Source organism: Chiloscyllium plagiosum, unplaced genomic scaffold (genome assembly GCF_037043375.1).
Source record: "Chiloscyllium plagiosum isolate Xiang-an unplaced genomic scaffold, Cpla_swu_hap1 HiC_scaffold_15, whole genome shotgun sequence".
In the NCBI taxonomy this organism is placed as follows: Eukaryota; Metazoa; Chordata; class Chondrichthyes; order Orectolobiformes; family Hemiscylliidae; genus Chiloscyllium; species Chiloscyllium plagiosum.
In genome coordinates, this window is record NW_028270153.1 from 4,332,404 (window position 1) to 4,353,170 (window position 20,767).

General features: G+C 38.5%; 1 protein-coding gene across 4 annotated transcripts in view; it reads right to left on the minus strand.

Moving 5' to 3' along the window:
- The window catches only part of LOC122559887 (DENN domain-containing protein 3-like), a 180,647-nt gene that overhangs the window by 33,079 nt on the left and 126,801 nt on the right, over positions 1 to 20,767 (minus strand). For all 4 annotated transcript variants that reach the window (XR_015759511.1, XM_087994698.1, XM_087994696.1 and 1 more), the window contains 2 exons: positions 4,942 to 5,123; positions 3,821 to 4,348 (listed from right to left, as the gene is read on the minus strand). Coding sequence is in view for 3 of the 4 variants with exons in the window: in XM_087994698.1 (XP_087850824.1) it covers positions 3,821 to 4,348; positions 4,942 to 5,123 (710 nt within the window). In the remaining variant the exon portion in view is untranslated. The remainder of the gene's footprint in view (positions 1 to 3,820; positions 4,349 to 4,941; positions 5,124 to 20,767) is intronic.

Sequence of the window (20,767 nt, forward strand, 5' to 3'; positions counted from 1 at the left end):
GCACATGGATATGCAAGGGATGGAGGGATATGGACCAAGGGCAGGCAGAAAGGATTTGTTTAATTTGGCGTCTTGTTCAGCACAACACTTGAGCTGAAGGGCCTGTTCCTGTGCTGAAGATTAGAGTTGAGAGTGTGGTGCTGGTAAAGCATAGCAGGTCAGGCAGCCTGATGAAGGGCTTATGCCCGAAATGTCGATTCTGCTAGTCCTCAGATGCTGCCTGATCTGCTGAGCTTTTCCAGCATCACACTCAGGATACAGAGCTGGGATGATAAGTAGCAGATGAAGTTCAACCTGGAACAGTATGAAGTCATTCACTTTGGAAGGTCGAATTTGAATGCAGAATATAGGGTTAAAGACAGGATTCTTGGCAGTGTGGAAGAACAGCAGGATCTTGGAGTCCATCGCCATAGATCCCTCCAAGTTGCCTCCCAAGTTGATAGGGTTGTTAAGAAGGTGTATGGCGCATTGGCTTTCATTAGCAGGGAGATTGATGGGCAGAATAGCCTGCTTCCACAATGTAGGATGGGTTATGGATAGTAGGATATTCCTTTTAACAAAGTGGTAATTGTTGATGTAATGCCAACCAATTACACTGGTCCAGAACAGGAACAATTTAAAATGTTCAATTTCATTCCTGGATGCAATGAATTATTGTTAGAGATTTTAAAATGTCAAATTTTAAATTTCAGTATTTTTGTAATGTAGGTTTTGTGAGGTCAGCCCACCAGCAGGAAACCTGTGAAACTCTCTAAGGCAAACAGGTACATTGGTGTTAGATATTTATAAATACATTCCATGCTGACCAAACCATACCTTAATTAACCTTTATATATTGCCTGCTCCCAAGTTCCATTTGATACCACAACCTACCAGATGGTAACAGATTCCTCTTTATTTCCCGATTAAAATAAATGCTCCTTTGGAAGAACAGAACTTGAGAATTGCTGAAAAAGATTGTCAATCCTTTTCATTCCGCACTCATCTGGACAATGTGCAAGAATACCAATTTAACAGGAAGCCAGCATTTACATAGTGAGAGAGGAGAATGCCAAATATTTGGCTAGTGGTCTGATTGGTAGACGTGTTATAGAGGAGAAAGTGAGGTGCTGGAGAAGCTGGAGATCAAAGTCAAAAGATATGGTTCTGGAAAAGCACAGCAGGTCAGGCAGCCTCCGCACAGCAAGAGAGTCGATGTTTTGAGCATAAGCATAAGGTGCTATAAAATCAGAGAGACATAGAGATGTACAGCATGGAAACAGGCCCTTTGGTCCAACTCGTCCATGCCAACCAGAAATACCAACCTAATCTAGCCCCATTTGCCAGCACTTGACCCATATCCCTCCAAACCCTTCCTATTCATATACCCATCCAGATGCCTTTTAAATGTTGTAATTGTACCAGCCTCCACCACTTCCTCTGGAAGCTCATTCCATACATGTACCACCCTCTGTGTGAAAAAGTTGCCCCTTAGGTCCCTTTTAAATCTTTCTCCTCTCCTATGCCCTCTAGTTCTGGACTCCCCTACCCCAGAGAAAGGATTTTGTCTATTTATCCTATACATACCCCTCATGATTCTATAAGGTCACCCCTCAGCCTCCGACGCTCCAGGGAAAACAGCCCCAGCCTGTTCAGCCTCTCCCTGTAGCTCAAATCCTCCAACCCTGGCAACATCCTTGTAAATCTTTTCTGAACCCTTTCAAGTTTCACAACATCTTTCTGGTAGGAAGGAGACCAGAATTGCACACAGTATTCAATTAGTGGCCTAACCAATGTCCTGTACAACCGCAACATGACCTCCCAACTCCTGTACTTAATACTCTGACCAATAAAGGAAAGCATACCAAACCCCTTCTTCACTATCCGATCTACCTGTGACTCCACTTTCAAGGAGCTATGGACCTGCACTCCAAGGTCTCTTTGTTCAGCAACTCTCCCCTGGACCTTACCATTCAGTGTATAAGTCCTACCCTGATTTGTCTTTCCAAAATGCAGCACTTCCCATTTATCTAAATTAAGCTCTATTTGCCACTTCTCAGCCCATTGGCCCGTCTGATCAAGATCCTGTTGTAACCTGAGGTAACCCTCTTCGCTGTCCACTACAACTCTAATTTTGGTGTCATCTGCAAACTTACTAACTATACCTCTTACGCTCACATGCAAATCATTTATGTAAATGACGAAAAGTAGAGGCCCCAGCACCGATCCTTGTGGCACTCCACTGGTCACAGGCCTCCAGTCTGAAAAACAACCCTCCACCACCACCCTCTGTCTTCTACCTTCGAGCCAGTTCAGTATCCAAATGGCTAGTTCTCCTTGTATTCCTTGTGATCTAACCTTGCTATATCATCTACCATGCGGAATGTTGTCATGCAGAGTGCGCCCACATAATAATAACTGGGAGTTAATTGGTAGGTCCTGTTAAATTTGAAACAAGTTGATTGATTTAGGGATTGTCGTGAGAAGTTTGAGTTAACAATTAGTCATTTTTAATTGGTGCATTCTCCAAGACCTCCACCAATCAGAGTCCACTAGCATTCACTAGCCAATCAATGTTCTCCTCTTATACACTATAAATTTTGGATTGTCATAAGTAGGCAATGTGTAAAATTGTCCTAATGAGTGCAAGATGATAAGTTTTGACAAAATGTGTACTTTTTTTCAGCAATACTCAATTCAATTAATATATACATTTATACTGTAATAACAAAAAGCAAACTAAACAAAAAACAAATTGACATCATATTGTCCTAAATGACAACTTATTATAATTCCTCTTTTTAAAGTGTATATTAAAACATCCTTTTCCCATAAATTCTAATGCTTTCTTAGAGCTTGCTTCTTTCCTCAAAGCAATCAGACCGCTGACTATCTACCCATTTCAATTTGGAGATTTCACCACTGCCTGATATCTGTTTACATTACAATATCATTCTTCAGTATTTTTCATTCACAAATTTCATTGAATGTAAATTATCTCATAGTGACTTATTACTGATGTAACACTAAATGTATATTACTGCAGATTCCCACTTAGAAACTCTTCCAAAGAAAAATGTCAGACCGACCTCCTCAGCAAGAGTGAAAGGTCTTGCTGCTGAGGTATCATTCATTATTCTTGTCATCTTTTCAGCCTTCCAAGCTAATAGACAATGTTTACTACCTCTGTCACCCCAAAAATAATTATAAAGCCTCTTGTACTTGAGAACCAGCACAGAGATTTGTACATGAAGCATCACCAAAAACAACAAACTTCATGCAAAACCGAAACAACTGCAGATGCTGTAAATCAGAAACAAAAACAGATGTTGCTGGAAAAGCTCAGCAGGTCTGGCAGTATCTGTGGAGAGAAATCAGAGTTAACGTTTCTGGTCTGGAACTTGAAGACGTCATTCACCCCATTGAGTGTGCTGTCCAGGAGCAGGAGGGAGAACATTCATGTCTCCTTGGACCGGTAACACAGGACCAGAGGAGGCCTCTTCAGCTGTACCTTAATCTCGGCTCCAGTTAGGCAGCTCACTGTAGCTGTCAATATCCTTCCCCAACCAAACTCTACCAGCTCCAGGCTGGAGGAACTACAATTATCCCTAACAGCAGAGAAAGCGAGAGAGAGAAAGAGAGAAACAGAGAGAGAGAGAGAGAGAGAGCAATGGAGAGAGATGAGTCAGATAAATAGAGAGACAGAGAGAGAGGGAGAGAGGAGGAAAAGGATGGAGTGAGAGAGACAGAGAGATAGACATTTGTATTGCCCAGTGCTGCTTATGATTTCAATCAGACTGGAGTCTCACCAACAGATCCTGAGCATACAGGCTGAGCTCACCTCCTGCGAGGATGTCAAAGAGCCGATCAGTGTTGTTGGGATTATTGACTATTCCGGCAGCTTGGATGTGCATTCCAAAGTCCTGTTTGTTGAGGGGCATCTGGGGCAACTCAAAGTTCTTCACGCTCTCCTCCTGTTTGAGTGTGTCCCAGTGTTTCTGCATGGTCCCAAAGAACAGACGTTTCAGCTCCTCTGTCTCCTGCACAGTGTGAAGCTGCTCAGGGGTCATTGAGTTCAGTGTGTGTTTGACCAGATCCCAGGGGAAGAAGTTCATGTTGATTTTCTCCAGGTTCTGGAAGTCCAGCAGAGCTTGTAAGGACTGGCCCTGGGCAAGGCGGACAATCCCACGCAGATAGAAGCACACGGCCAATGCCTCAGAGTCCTCGATACACGTCTGGTCAATGGTCCTGCTGATCTGGACAACTAGTTTGGTGTAATACAGGGAGACGCTGAGACAATCCAGTGGGTCACAGGGGAATGAAGGCAGGTACAGTGTTCGGAATGGTGCTTTACTCTTACTGACTCTTCCTGTCAAAAAATGAGATGGAATTTACAGGAAGAAAGCAACGCATGCCATACACGAAACTTAATGACACTGTGCACCCTGAGAGCAGTACTTACAGAAACAGGCCATTCAGCCCCAAGTCACATGCTGGGAATTCTGCTCACACCAACCCCCTCCTCATCTCATCCTATCACCATTTCCCTTTATCCACTTCTCCTCCCCTATGTGTGTTTATCCCCCCCCTTTCAACGTATCGATGCTATTCACTTCTGTCACTCCTGGCTGTGCAACGTCCACACTCTCACCACACTTTCTGCTGTAGGGGATTCTCCTGAATTCCTGACTGGATTTGATTAGTGTTTGTCTTAGACTCAAACAATAACCTCTGCCATACTGGGTAGTGCTAAAGTGATGGATGGAAACAAAGTGAGGCTGAAGCTGGGAATAACCTTTACACACAGCAAGTCATGAGGGTCTGGAATGGAGACATTTCCATCACAACCTTTGTACAAAGGGAACAGCTTCTCCCTGTTTTACTCTATCCAGCCCCTGCTCATGATTTTGAAAACCTCTATCAGGACCCAGAGTGGACACAGCTGAGATCGCAGAATGTTACCTAAAGTTTTGTTCATTTTCAATGAGTTGCGATGTGCCACCGATTCGAGGCTTGCAGCCTTGTCATATGCACTTGTGGTCGACATCTGACGACAGTGAAGACTTTGATCCTTTTTCTTCCTCGGACAGGTGGATGAGACGTTGACTGATGAGCAAGCGTTCAGGGTCTGCTCCCAGTTAACCCTGAAACAGATTGCATGGGGAACAGTTAGCAGAAGAGTCAGGCCACAAATGAACACGACACAGAACATTCCGGTAGTTTCAAAATACCGACATACAAACATCTGAAAATACCCAACACTAAACATCTGAAAATACTCAACACCCAAACATCTAAATATACCCAACACCCAAACATCTGAAAATACCCAACACCAAACATCTGAAAATACCCAACACCCAAACATCTGAAAATACACAACACCCAAACATCTAAATATACCCAACACACAAACATCTGAAAATACCCAACACCAAACATCTGAAAATACCCAACACCCAAACATCTGAAAATACACAACACCCAAACATCTAAATATACCCAACACACAAACATCTGAAAATACCCAACACCAAACATCTGAAAATACTCAACACCCAAACATCTAAATATACCCAACACACAAACATCTGAAAATACCCAATACCAAACATCTGAAAATACCCAACACCCAAACATCTAAAAATACTCAACACCCAAACATCTGAATATACCCAACACCCAAACATCTGAAAATACGCAACACCCAAACAACTGAAAATACCCTACACACAAACATCTGAATATACCCGACACAAAAACATCTGAAATAACCCAACACACAAACATCTGAAAATACGCAACACCCAAACAACTGAAAATATCGAACACCTAAACATCTGAAAATATGCAACACCCAAACATCTGAAAATACCCGACCTACAAACATCTGAAAATACACAACACCCAATCATCTGAAAATATCCGACACAAAAACTTCTGAAAACAAGCGACACCCAATCATCTGAAAATACACAACACCCAAACATCTAAATATACCCAACACGCAAACATCTGAAAATTCCTGACACACGGACATCTGAAAATACCTGACACACAAACATCTGAAAATATGCAATATTCACACATCTGAAAATACCCAACACCCAAATACCTGAAAATACCCAACACACAAACATCTGAGAATACCCGACATAGAAACATCTGAAAATATCCAACACCCAAACTTCTGAAAATACCCCACAGCCAGACATCTGAAAATACCAAACCCCCAAACAACTGAAAATACTGGACATGGAAACATCAGAACATACTCAACACCCAAACATCTAAAAAAACTCAACTCACAAACATTTGAAAATACGCAACACCCAAACATCTGAAAATACCTGACATACAAACATCTGAAAATATCCAACACCCAAACATCTGAAAATATGCAATACTCAAACAATTGAAAATACTAAACACCCAAACATCTGAAAAACCCAGGCACACAAAAATCTGAAAATACCTGACAAACAAACGTTTGAAAATACCCAACACCCAAACATCTGAAAATACCTGACACAAACATCTGAAGATACCTGACATACAAACATCTGAAAATACACAACACCCAAACATCTGAAAATACTTGACACAAACATCTGAAAATTCCTGACACACATATGGAGATACCTGACACATAAACATCTGAAAATACACAACACCCAAAATCTGAAAATACGCAACACACGTACATCTGAAAATACACAACACACATACATCTGAAAATGCCTGACATACAAACATCTGAAAATACCCAACACCCAAACATCTGAAAATACCCGACACAAACATATGGAGATACCTGACACACAAACATCTGAAAATACGCAACACCCAAACAACTGAAAATACCCAATACCCAAACATCTGAAAATACACGACATCCAACCATCTGAAAATGCGCAACACACAAACATCTGAAAATACCAAACCACCAAACAACTGAAAATACGCAACACCCAAACATCTGAAAATATCCAACAACCAAACTTGTGAAAATGCCAGACGTACAAACATCAGAAAACATCCGATACATAAACACCTGAAAATACCTGACACCCAAACATCTGAGAATGCCCGACATTGAAACATCTGAAAATACCCAACACCCAAACACTGAAAATACCCCACAGCCAGACATCTGAAAATACCAAACCCCCAAACAACTGAAAATACTGGACATGGAAACATCACAACATACTCAACACCCAAACATCTAAAAAAACTCAACTCACAAACATTTGAAAATACGCAACACCCAAACATCTGAAAATACCTGACATACAAACATCTGAAAATATCCAACACCCAAACATCTGAAAATATGCAATACTCAAACAATTGAAAATACTAAACACCCAAACATCTGAAAAACCCAGACACACGAAAATCTGAAAATACCTGACAAACAAACGTTTGAAAATACCCAACACCCAAACATCTGAAAATACCTCACACAAACATCTGAAGATACCTGACACACAAACATCTGAAAATACACAACACCCAAACATCTGAAAATACACAACACGCATACATCTGAAAATGCCTGACATACAAACATCTGAAAATACCTGACACAAACATCTGAAAATTCCTGACACACATATGGAGATACCTGACACACAAACATCTGAAAATACGCAACACACGTACATCTGAAAATACGCAACACACATACAACTGAAAATGCCTGACATACAAACATCTGAAAATACCCAACACCCAAACATCTGAAAATACCCGACACAAACATATGGAGATACCTGACACACAAACATTTGAAAATACACAACACCCAAACATCAGAAAATACGCAACACACATACATCTGAAAATGCCTGACATACAAACATCTGAAAATACCCGACACACAAACATCTGAAAATTTGCAACACACAAACATCTGAAAATACCCAACACCCAAACATCTGAAAATACGCATCACACATACATCTGAAAATACCAGACATACAAACATCAGAAAACATACGACACACAAACAACTGAAAATACCCAACACCCAAACATCTGAAAATACCCAACACACAAGCATCGGAAAATACCCGACATATAAACATCTGAAAATACACAACACTCAAACATCTGAAAATGCGCAACACACAAATATCTGAAATTACCTGACACACAAACAACTGAAAACACCCAACACCCAAACATCTGAAAATACCCCACAGCCAGACATATGAAAATGCCCGACACCCAAACATCTGAAAATACACAACTACCAAACATCTGAAAATACATGACATACAGACATCTGAAAATACCCAGCATCCAACCTTCTGAAAATATCCGACATACAAACATCTGAAAATAGGCAACACCCAAACATCTGAAAATTCCCAACACACCAACATCTGAAAATAACGACATGCAAACATTTGAAGATACCCGACATACAAACATCTGAAAATACTCGACATATGGACATCTGAAAATACCCAAGAACCAAATATTTCAAAATACCGGACATAGCAACATCTGAAAACACCCAACACCCAATCATCGGAAAATACCCGACATATAAACATCTGAAAATACACAACACCTAAACATCTGAAAACGCGCAACACACAAATATCTGAAAATACCTGACACAAACATCTGAAAATTCCTGACACACATATGGAGATACCTGACACACAAACATCTGAAAATACACAACACCCAAACATCTGAAAATGCGCATTACACGTACATCTGAAAATACACAACACACATACATCTGAAAATGCCTGACATACAAACATCTGAAAATACCCAACGCCCAAACATCTGAAAATACCCGACACACATACATCTGAAAATGCCTGACATACAAACATCTGAAAATACCCGACACACAAACATCTGAAAATTTGCAACACACAAACATCTGAAAATACCCAACACACAAACATCTGAAAATACGCATCACACATACATCTGAAAATACCAGACATACAAACATCAGAAAACATACGACACACAAACACCTGAAAATGCCCAACACACAAGCATCTGAAAATACCCGACATATAAACATCTGAAAATACACAACACTCAAACATCTGAAAATACGCATCACACATACATCTGAAAATACCTGACATACAAACATCTGAAAATATCCAACACCCAAACATCTGAAAATATGCAATACTCAAACAATTGAAAATACTAAACACCCAAACATCTGAAAAACCCAGACACACGAAAATCTGAAAATACCTGACAAATGTTTGAAAATACCCAACACCCAAACATCTGAAAATACCTGACACACAAACATCTGAAAATACACAACACCCAAACATCTGAAAATACACAACACACATACATCTGAAAATGCCTGACATACAAACATCTGAAAATACACAACACCCAAACATCTGAAAATACACAACACACATATGGAGATACCTGACACACAAACATCTGAAAATACCCAACACCCAAACATCTAAAAATACTCAACACCCAAACATCTGAAAATACCCAACACCCGAACATCTGAAAATACCCAAAACCCGAACATCTGAAAATACCCAATACCAAACATCTGAAAATACCCAACACCCAAACATCTAAAAATACTCAACACCCAAATATCTGAATATACCCAACACCCAAACATCTGAAAATACGCAACACCCAAACAACTGAAAATACCCTACACACAAACATCTGAAAATACCCGACACAAAAACATCTGAAATAACCCAACACACAAACATCTGAAAATACGCAACACCCAAACAACTGAAAATATCGAACACCTAAACATCTGAAAATATGCAACACCCAAACATCTGAAAATACCCGACCTACAAACATCTGAAAATACACAACACCCAATCATCTGAAAATATCCGACACAAAAACTTCTGAAAACAAGCGACACCCAATCATCTGAAAATACTCAACACCCAAACATCTAAATATACCCAACACACAAACATCTGAAAATTCCTGACACACGGACATCTGAAAATACCTGACACACAAACATCTGAAAATATGCAACACTCACACATCTGAAAATACCCAACACCCAAATATTTGAAAATACTGGACATACCAACATCTGAAAATACCCAACACCCAAATATCTGAAAATACCCAACACACAAACATCTGAGAATACCCGACATAGAAACATCTGAAAATATCCAACACACAAACTTCTGAAAATACCCCACAGCCAGACATCTGAAAATACCAAACCCCCAAACATCTGAAAATACTGGACATGGAAACATCAGAACATACTCAACACCCAAACATCTAAAAAAACTCAACTCACAAACATTTGAAAATACGCAACACCCAAACATCTGAAAATACCTGACATACAAACATCTGAAAATATCCAACACCCAAACATCTGAAAATATGCAATACTCAAACAATTGAAAATACTAAACACCCAAACATCTGAAAAACCCAGACACACGAAAATCTGAAAATACCTGACAAACAAACGTTTGAAAATACCCAACACCCAAACATCTGAAAATACCTGACACAAACATCTGAAGATACCTGACACACAAACATCTGAAAATACACAATACCCAAATACCTGAAAATACACAACACACATACATCTGAAAATGCCTGACATACAAACATCTGAAAATACACAACACCCAAACATCTGAAAATACCTGACACAAACATCTGAAAATTCCTGACACACATATGGAGATACCTGACACACAAACATCTGAAAATATACAACACCCAAAATCTGAAAATACGCAACACACGTACATCTGAAAATACACAACACACATACATCTGAAAATGCCTGACATACAAACATCTGAAAATACCCAACACCCAAACATCTGAAAATACCCGACACAAACATATGGAGATACCTGACACACAAACATCTGAAAATACGCAACACCCAAACAACTGAAAATACCCAATACCCAAACATCTGAAAATACACGACATCCAACCATCTGAAAATGCGCAACACACAAACATCTGAAAATACCAAACCACCAAGCAACTGAAAATACGCAACACCCAAACATCTGAAAATATCCAACAACCAAACTTGTGAAAATGCCAGACGTACAAACATCAGAAAACACCTGATACATAAACACCTGAAAATACCTGACACCCAAACATCTGAGAATGCCCGACATTGAAACATCTGAAAATACCCAACACCCAAACACTGAAAATACCCCACAGCCAGACATCTGAAAATACCCCACACCCAAACTTCTGAAAATACCTGACATATAAACATCTGAAAATACGCAACACCCAAACATCTGAAAATACCCAACACCCAAACATCTGAAAATACCCGACACAAACATATGGAGATACCTGACACACAAACATCTGAAAATACCCAACACACAAACATCTGAAAATACGCATCACACATACATCTGAAAATACCAGACATACAAACATCAGAAAACATACGACACACAAACACCTGAAAATGCCCAACACACAAGCATCTGAAAATACCCGACATATAAACATCTGAAAATACACAACACTCAAACATCTGAAAATACGCATCACGCATACATCTGAAAATACCTGACATACAAACATCTGAAAATATCCAACACCCAAACATCTGAAAATATGCAATACTCAAACAATTGAAAATACTAAACACCCAAACATCTGAAAAACCCAGACACACGAAAATCTGAAAATACCTGACAAACGTTTGAAAATACCCAACACCCAAACATCTGAAAATACCTGACACAAACATCTGAAGATACCTGACACACAAACATCTGAAAATACACAACACCCAAACATCTGAAAATACACAACACACATACATCTGAAAATGCCTGACATACAAACATCTGAAAATACACAACACCCAAACATCTGAAAATACACAACACACATATGGAGATACCTGACACACAAACATCTGAAAATACCCAACACCCAAACATCTAAAAATACTCAACACCCAAACATCTGAAAATACCCAACACCCGAACATCTGAAAATACCCAAAACCCGAACATCTGAAAATACCCAATACCAAACATCTGAAAATACCCAACACCCAAACATCTAAAAATACTCAACACCCAAATATCTGAATATACCCAACACCCAAACATCTGAAAATACGCAACACCCAAACAACTGAAAATACCCTACACACAAACATCTGAAAATACCCGACACAAAAACATCTGAAATAACCCAACACACAAACATCTGAAAATACGCAACACCCAAACAACTGAAAATATCGAACACCTAAACATCTGAAAATATGCAACACCCAAACATCTGAAAATACCCGACCTACAAACATCTGAAAATACACAACACCCAATCATCTGAAAATATCCGACACAAAAACTTCTGAAAACAAGCGACACCCAATCATCTGAAAATACTCAACACCCAAACATCTAAATATACCCAACACACAAACATCTGAAAATTCCTGACACACGGACATCTGAAAATACCTGACACACAAACATCTGAAAATATGCAACACTCACACATCTGAAAATACCCAACACCCAAATATTTGAAAATACTGGACATACCAACATCTGAAAATACCCAACACCCAAATATCTGAAAATACCCAACACACAAACATCTGAGAATACCCGACATAGAAACATCTGAAAATATCCAACACACAAACTTCTGAAAATACCCCACAGCCAGACATCTGAAAATACCAAACCCCCAAACATCTGAAAATACTGGACATGGAAACATCAGAACATACTCAACACCCAAACATCTAAAAAAACTCAACTCACAAACATTTGAAAATACGCAACACCCAAACATCTGAAAATACCTGACATACAAACATCTGAAAATATCCAACACCCAAACATCTGAAAATATGCAATACTCAAACAATTGAAAATACTAAACACCCAAACATCTGAAAAACCCAGACACACGAAAATCTGAAAATACCTGACAAACAAACGTTTGAAAATACCCAACACCCAAACATCTGAAAATACCTGACACAAACATCTGAAGATACCTGACACACAAACATCTGAAAATACACAATACCCAAATACCTGAAAATACACAACACACATACATCTGAAAATGCCTGACATACAAACATCTGAAAATACACAACACCCAAACATCTGAAAATACCTGACACAAACATCTGAAAATTCCTGACACACATATGGAGATACCTGACACACAAACATCTGAAAATATACAACACCCAAAATCTGAAAATACGCAACACACGTACATCTGAAAATACACAACACACATACATCTGAAAATGCCTGACATACAAACATCTGAAAATACCCAACACCCAAACATCTGAAAATACCCGACACAAACATATGGAGATACCTGACACACAAACATCTGAAAATACGCAACACCCAAACAACTGAAAATACCCAATACCCAAACATCTGAAAATACACGACATCCAACCATCTGAAAATGCGCAACACACAAACATCTGAAAATACCAAACCACCAAGCAACTGAAAATACGCAACACCCAAACATCTGAAAATATCCAACAACCAAACTTGTGAAAATGCCAGACGTACAAACATCAGAAAACACCTGATACATAAACACCTGAAAATACCTGACACCCAAACATCTGAGAATGCCCGACATTGAAACATCTGAAAATACCCAACACCCAAACACTGAAAATACCCCACAGCCAGACATCTGAAAATACCCCACACCCAAACTTCTGAAAATACCTGACATATAAACATCTGAAAATACGCAACACCCAAACATCTGAAAATACCCAACACCCAAACATCTGAAAATACCCGACACAAACATATGGAGATACCTGACACACAAACATCTGAAAATACCCAACACACAAACATCTGAAAATACGCATCACACATACATCTGAAAATACCAGACATACAAACATCAGAAAACATACGACACACAAACACCTGAAAATGCCCAACACACAAGCATCTGAAAATACCCGACATATAAACATCTGAAAATACACAACACTCAAACATCTGAAAATACGCATCACGCATACATCTGAAAATACCTGACATACAAACATCTGAAAATATCCAACACCCAAACATCTGAAAATATGCAATACTCAAACAATTGAAAATACTAAACACCCAAACATCTGAAAAACCCAGACACACGAAAATCTGAAAATACCTGACAAACGTTTGAAAATACCCAACACCCAAACATCTGAAAATACCTGACACAAACATCTGAAGATACCTGACACACAAACATCTGAAAATACACAACACCCAAACATCTGAAAATACACAACACACATACATCTGAAAATGCCTGACATACAAACATCTGAAAATACACAACACCCAAACATCTGAAAATACCTGACACAAACATCTGAAAATTCCTGACACACATATGGAGATACCTGACACACAAACATCTGAAAATACCCAACACCCAAACATCTAAAAATACTCAACACCCAAACATCTGAAAATACCCAACACCCAAATATCTGAAAATACCCAACACCCAAACATCAAAATATACCCAACACCCAAACATCTGAAAATACGCAACACCCAAACAACTGAAAATACCCTACACACAAACATCTGAAAATACCCGACACAAAAACATCTGAAATAACCCAACACACAAACATCTGAAAATACGCAACACCCAAACAACTGAAAATATCGAACACCTAAACATCTGAAAATATGCAACACCCAAACATCTGAAAATACCCGACCTACAAACATCTGAAAATACACAACACCCAATCATCTGAAAATATCCGACACAAAAACTTCTGAAAACAAGCGACACCCAATCATCTGAAAATACTCAACACCCAAACATCTAAATATACCCAACACGCAAACATCTGAAAATTCCTGACACACGGACATCTGAAAATACCTGACACACAAACATCTGAAAATATGCAACACTCACACATCTGAAAATACCCAACACCCAAATATTTGAAAATACTGGACATACCAACATCTGAAAATACCCAACACCCAAATATCTGAAAATACCCAACACACAAACATCTGAGAATACCCGACATAGAAACATCTGAAAATATCCAACACACAAACTTCTGAAAATACCCCACAGCCAGACATCTGAAAATACCAAACCCCCAAACATCTGAAAATACTGGACATGGAAACATCACAACATACTCAACACCCAAACATCTAAAAAAACTCAACTCACAAACATTTGAAAATACGCAACACCCAAACATCTGAAAATACCTGACATACAAACATCTGAAAATATGCAATACTCAAACAATTGAAAATACTAAACACCCAAACATCTGAAAAACCCAGACACACGAAAATCTGAAAATACCTGACAAACAAACGTTTGAAAATACCCAACACCCAAACATCTGAAAATACCTGACACAAACATCTGAAGATACCTGACACACAAACATCTGAAAATACACAATACCCAAATACCTGAAAATACACAACACACATACATCTGAAAATGCCTGACATACAAACATCTGAAAATACACAACACCCAAACATCTGAAAATACCTGACACAAACATCTGAAAATTCCTGACACACATATGGAGATACCTGACACACAAACATCTGAAAATATACAACACCCAAAATCTGAAAATACGCAACACACGTACATCTGAAAATACACAACACACATACATCTGAAAATGCCTGACATACAAACATCTGAAAATACCCAACACCCAAACATCTGAAAATACCCGACACAAACATATGGAGATACCTGACACACAAACATCTGAAAATACCCAACACACAAACATCTGAAAATACGCATCACACATACATCTGAAAATACCAGACATACAAACATCAGAAAACATACGACACACAAACACCTGAAAATGCCCAACACACAAGCATCTGAAAATACCCGACATATAAACATCTGAAAATACACAACACTCAAACATCTGAAAATACGCATCACACATACATCTGAAAATACCTGACATACAAACATCTGAAAATATCCAACACCCAAACATCTGAAAATATGCAATACTCAAACAATTGAAAATACTAAACACCCAAACATCTGAAAAACCCAGACACACGAAAATCTGAAAATACCTGACAAACGTTTGAAAATACCCAACACCCAAACATCTGAAAATACCTGACACAAACATCTGAAGATACCTGACACACAAACATCTGAAAATACACAACACCCAAACATCTGAAAATACACAACACACATACATCTGAAAATGCCTGACATACAAACATCTGAAAATACCCAACACCCAAACATCTGAAAATACCTGACACAAACATCTGAAGATACCTGACACACAAACATCTGAAAATACACAACACCCAAACATCTGAAAATACACAACACACATACATCTGAAAATGCCTGACATACAAACATCTGAAAATACACAACACCCAAACATCTGAAAATACCTGACACAAACATCTGAAAATTCCTGACACACATATGGAGATACCTGACACACAAACATCTGAAAATACCCAACACCCAAACATCTAAAAATACTCAACACCCAAACATCTGAAAATACCCAACACCCAAATATCTGAAAATACCCAACACCCAAACATCAAAATATACCCAACACCCAAACATCTGAAAATACGCAACACCCAAACAACTGAAAATACCCTACACACAAACATCTGAAAATACCCGACACAAAAACATCTGAAATAACCCAACACACAAACATCTGAAAATATGCAACACCCAAACATCTGAAAATACCCGACCTACAAACATCTGAAAATACACAACACCCAATCATCTGAAAATATCCAACACAAAAACTTCTGAAAACAAGCGACACCCAATCATCTGAAAATACTCAACACCCAAACATCTAAATATACCCAACACGCAAACATCTGAAAATTCCTGACACACGGACATCTGAAAATACCTGACACACAAACATCTGAAAATATGCAACACTCACACATCTGAAAATACCCAACACCCAAATATTTGAAAATACTGGACATACCAACATCTGAAAATACCCAACACCCAAATATCTGAAAATACCCAACACACAAACATCTGAGAATACCCGACATAGAAACATCTGAAAATATCCAACACACAAACTTCTGAAAATACCCCACAGCCAGACATCTGAAAATACCAAACCCCCAAACATCTGAAAATACTGGACATGGAAACATCACAACATACTCAACACCCAAACATCTAAAAAAACTCAACTCACAAACATTTGAAAATACGCAACACCCAAACATCTGAAAATACCTGACATACAAACATCTTAAAATATGCAATACTCAAACAATTGAAAATACTAAACACCCAAACATCTGAAAAACCCAGACACACGAAAATCTGAAAATACCTGACAAACAAACGTTTGAAAATACCCAACACCCAAACATCTGAAAATACCTGACACAAACATCTGAAAATACACAATACCCAAATACCTGAAAATACACAACACACATACATCTGAAAATGCCTGACATACAAACATCTGAAAATACACAACACCCAAACATCTGAAAATACCTGACACAAACATCTGAAAATTCCTGACACACATATGGAGATACCTGACACACAAACATCTGAAAATATACAACACCCAAAATCTGAAAATACGCAACACACGTACATCTGAAAATACGCAACACACGTACATCTGAAAATACACAACACACATACATCTGAAAATGCCTGACATACAAACATCTGAAAATACCCAACACCCAAACATCTGAAAATACCCGACACAAACATATGGAGATACCTGACACACAAACATCTGAAAATACGCAACACCCAAACAACTGAAAATACACGACATCCAACCATCTGAAAATGCGCAACACACAAACATCTGAAAATACCAAACCACCAAGCAACTGAAAATACGCAACACCCAAACATCTGAAAATATCCAACAACAAAACTTGTGAAAATGCCAGACGTACAAACATCAGAAAACACCTGATACATAAACACCTGAAAATACCTGACACCCAAACATCTGAGAATGCCCGACATTGAAACATCTGAAAATACCCAACACCCAAACACTGAAAATACCCCACAGTCAGACATCTGAAAATACCCCACACACAAACTTCTGAAAATACCTGACATATAAACATCTGAAAATACGCAACACCCAAACATCTGAAAATACCCAACACCCAAACATCTGAAAATACCCGACACAAACATATGGAGATACCTGACACACAAACATCTGAAAATACACAACACCCAAACATCAGAAAATACGCAACACACATACATCTGAAAATGCCTGACATACAAACATCTGAAAATACCCAACACCCAAACATCTGAAAATACGCATCACACATACATCTGAAAATACCAGACATACAAACATCAGAAAACATACGACACACAAACAACTGAAAATACCCAACACCCAAACATCTGAAAATAACCCACAGCCAGACATATGAAAATGCCCGACACCCAAACATCTGAAAATACACAACTACCAAACATCTGAAAATACATGACATACAGACATCTGAAAATACCCAGCACCCAACCTTCTGAAAATATCCGACATACAAACATCTGAAAATACCCGACACCCAAACATCTGAAAGTAGTCAACACCCAAACATCTGAAAATACGCAACACCCAAACATCTGAAAATACCAGACATACAAACATCAGAAAACACCCGACACACAAACACCTGAAAATACCTGACACCCAAACATCTGAGAATGCCTGACATCGAAACATCTGAAAATATCCAACACACAAACATCTGAAAATACCCGACACACAAACATCTGAAAATACCTGACACACAAACATCTGAAAAAACCCAACACCCAAACAACTGAAAATACCTGACAACCAAACAACTGAAAATACCTGACAACCAAACATCTGAAAATACCCGAGACGCAAACATCTGAAAATAACCAACACACCAACATCTGAAAATACTGACGTGCAAACATCTGAAAATACCCGACACACAAACATCTGAAAATACTCAACACCCAAGCATCTGAAAATACCCAACACCCAATCATGTGAAAATACGTAACACAGAAACATCTGAAAATACCCGACACACAAACATCTGAAAATACTCAACACGCAAACATCTGAAAGTACCCAATACCCAAACATCTGTAAATACACGATATACAAACATCTGAAAATATCCAACACCCAAACATCTGAAAATATCCAACACCCAAACATCTGAAAATACCCAACACCCAAACATCTGAAAACATGCAACACAGAAACATCTGAAAATACGCGACATACAAACATCTGAAAATACCCGACACACAAACATCTGAAAATACACAACACCTAAACATCTGAAAATGCGCAACACACAAATATCTGAAAATACCAAACCCCCAAACAAGTGAAAATACCCAACACCCCAATATCTGAAAACATCCAACACCCAAACATCTGAAAATACCCCACAGCCAGACATCTGAAAATACCCAACACCCAAACATCTGAAAATACCAAACCCCCAAACAACTGAAAATAATGGACATGGAAACATCAGAACATACTCAACACCCAAACAACTGAAAAAATTCAACACGCAAACATCTGAAAATACGCAACACCCAAACATCTGAAAATACCTGACATACAAACATCTGAAAATATCCAACACCCTAACATCTGAAAATACCCAACACACAAACATCTGAAAATACGCAACACCCAAACATCTGAAAATACACAACAACCAAACATCTGAAAATACATGACATACAGTCATGTGAAAATACCCAGCATCCAAACTTCTGAAAATATCCGACATACAAACATCTGAAAATACGCAACACCCAAACAACTGAAAATACTCAACACGCAAACATCTGAAAATACCGACAAATAAACATCTGAAAGTACACGACACCCAAATATCTGAAAGTAGTCAACACCCAAACATCTGAAAATACGCAACATCCAAACATCAGAAAATACCCAACACACAAACATCAGAAAATACCCGACAAATAAACATCTGAAAGTACACGACACCCAAATATCTGAAATTGCGCAACACCCAAACATCTGAAAATACCCAACACTCACACATCGGAAAATGCCTTACACCCAAATATTTCAAAATACTGGACATGCCAACATCTGAAAATACCCGACACCCAAACATCTGAAAGTAGTCAACACCCAAACATCTGAAAATACCCAACACACAAACATCTGAAAATACCCGACATATAAACATCTGAAAATACCAGACATACAAACATCAGAAAATACTCAACACACAAACATCTGAAAACATCTAACACCCACATATCTGAAAATACGCAACCCCCAAACAGCTGAAAATATCCAACATTCAAACTTCTGAAAATACACAACAAACAAATATCTGAAAATAACCAACACCCAAACATCTGAAAATACACAACACCCAAACATCTGAAAATACCAAACACACAAACATCTGAAAATACCCAACACCCAAACATCAGAAACCACCGAACACACAAACATCTGAAAATACCCGACATATAAACATCTGAAAGGACACGACACCCAAACATCTGAAAATACCCAACACCCACACATCTGAAAGTAGTCAACACCCAAACATCTGAAAATATGCAACACCCAAACATCTGAAAATACCAGACATACAAACATCAG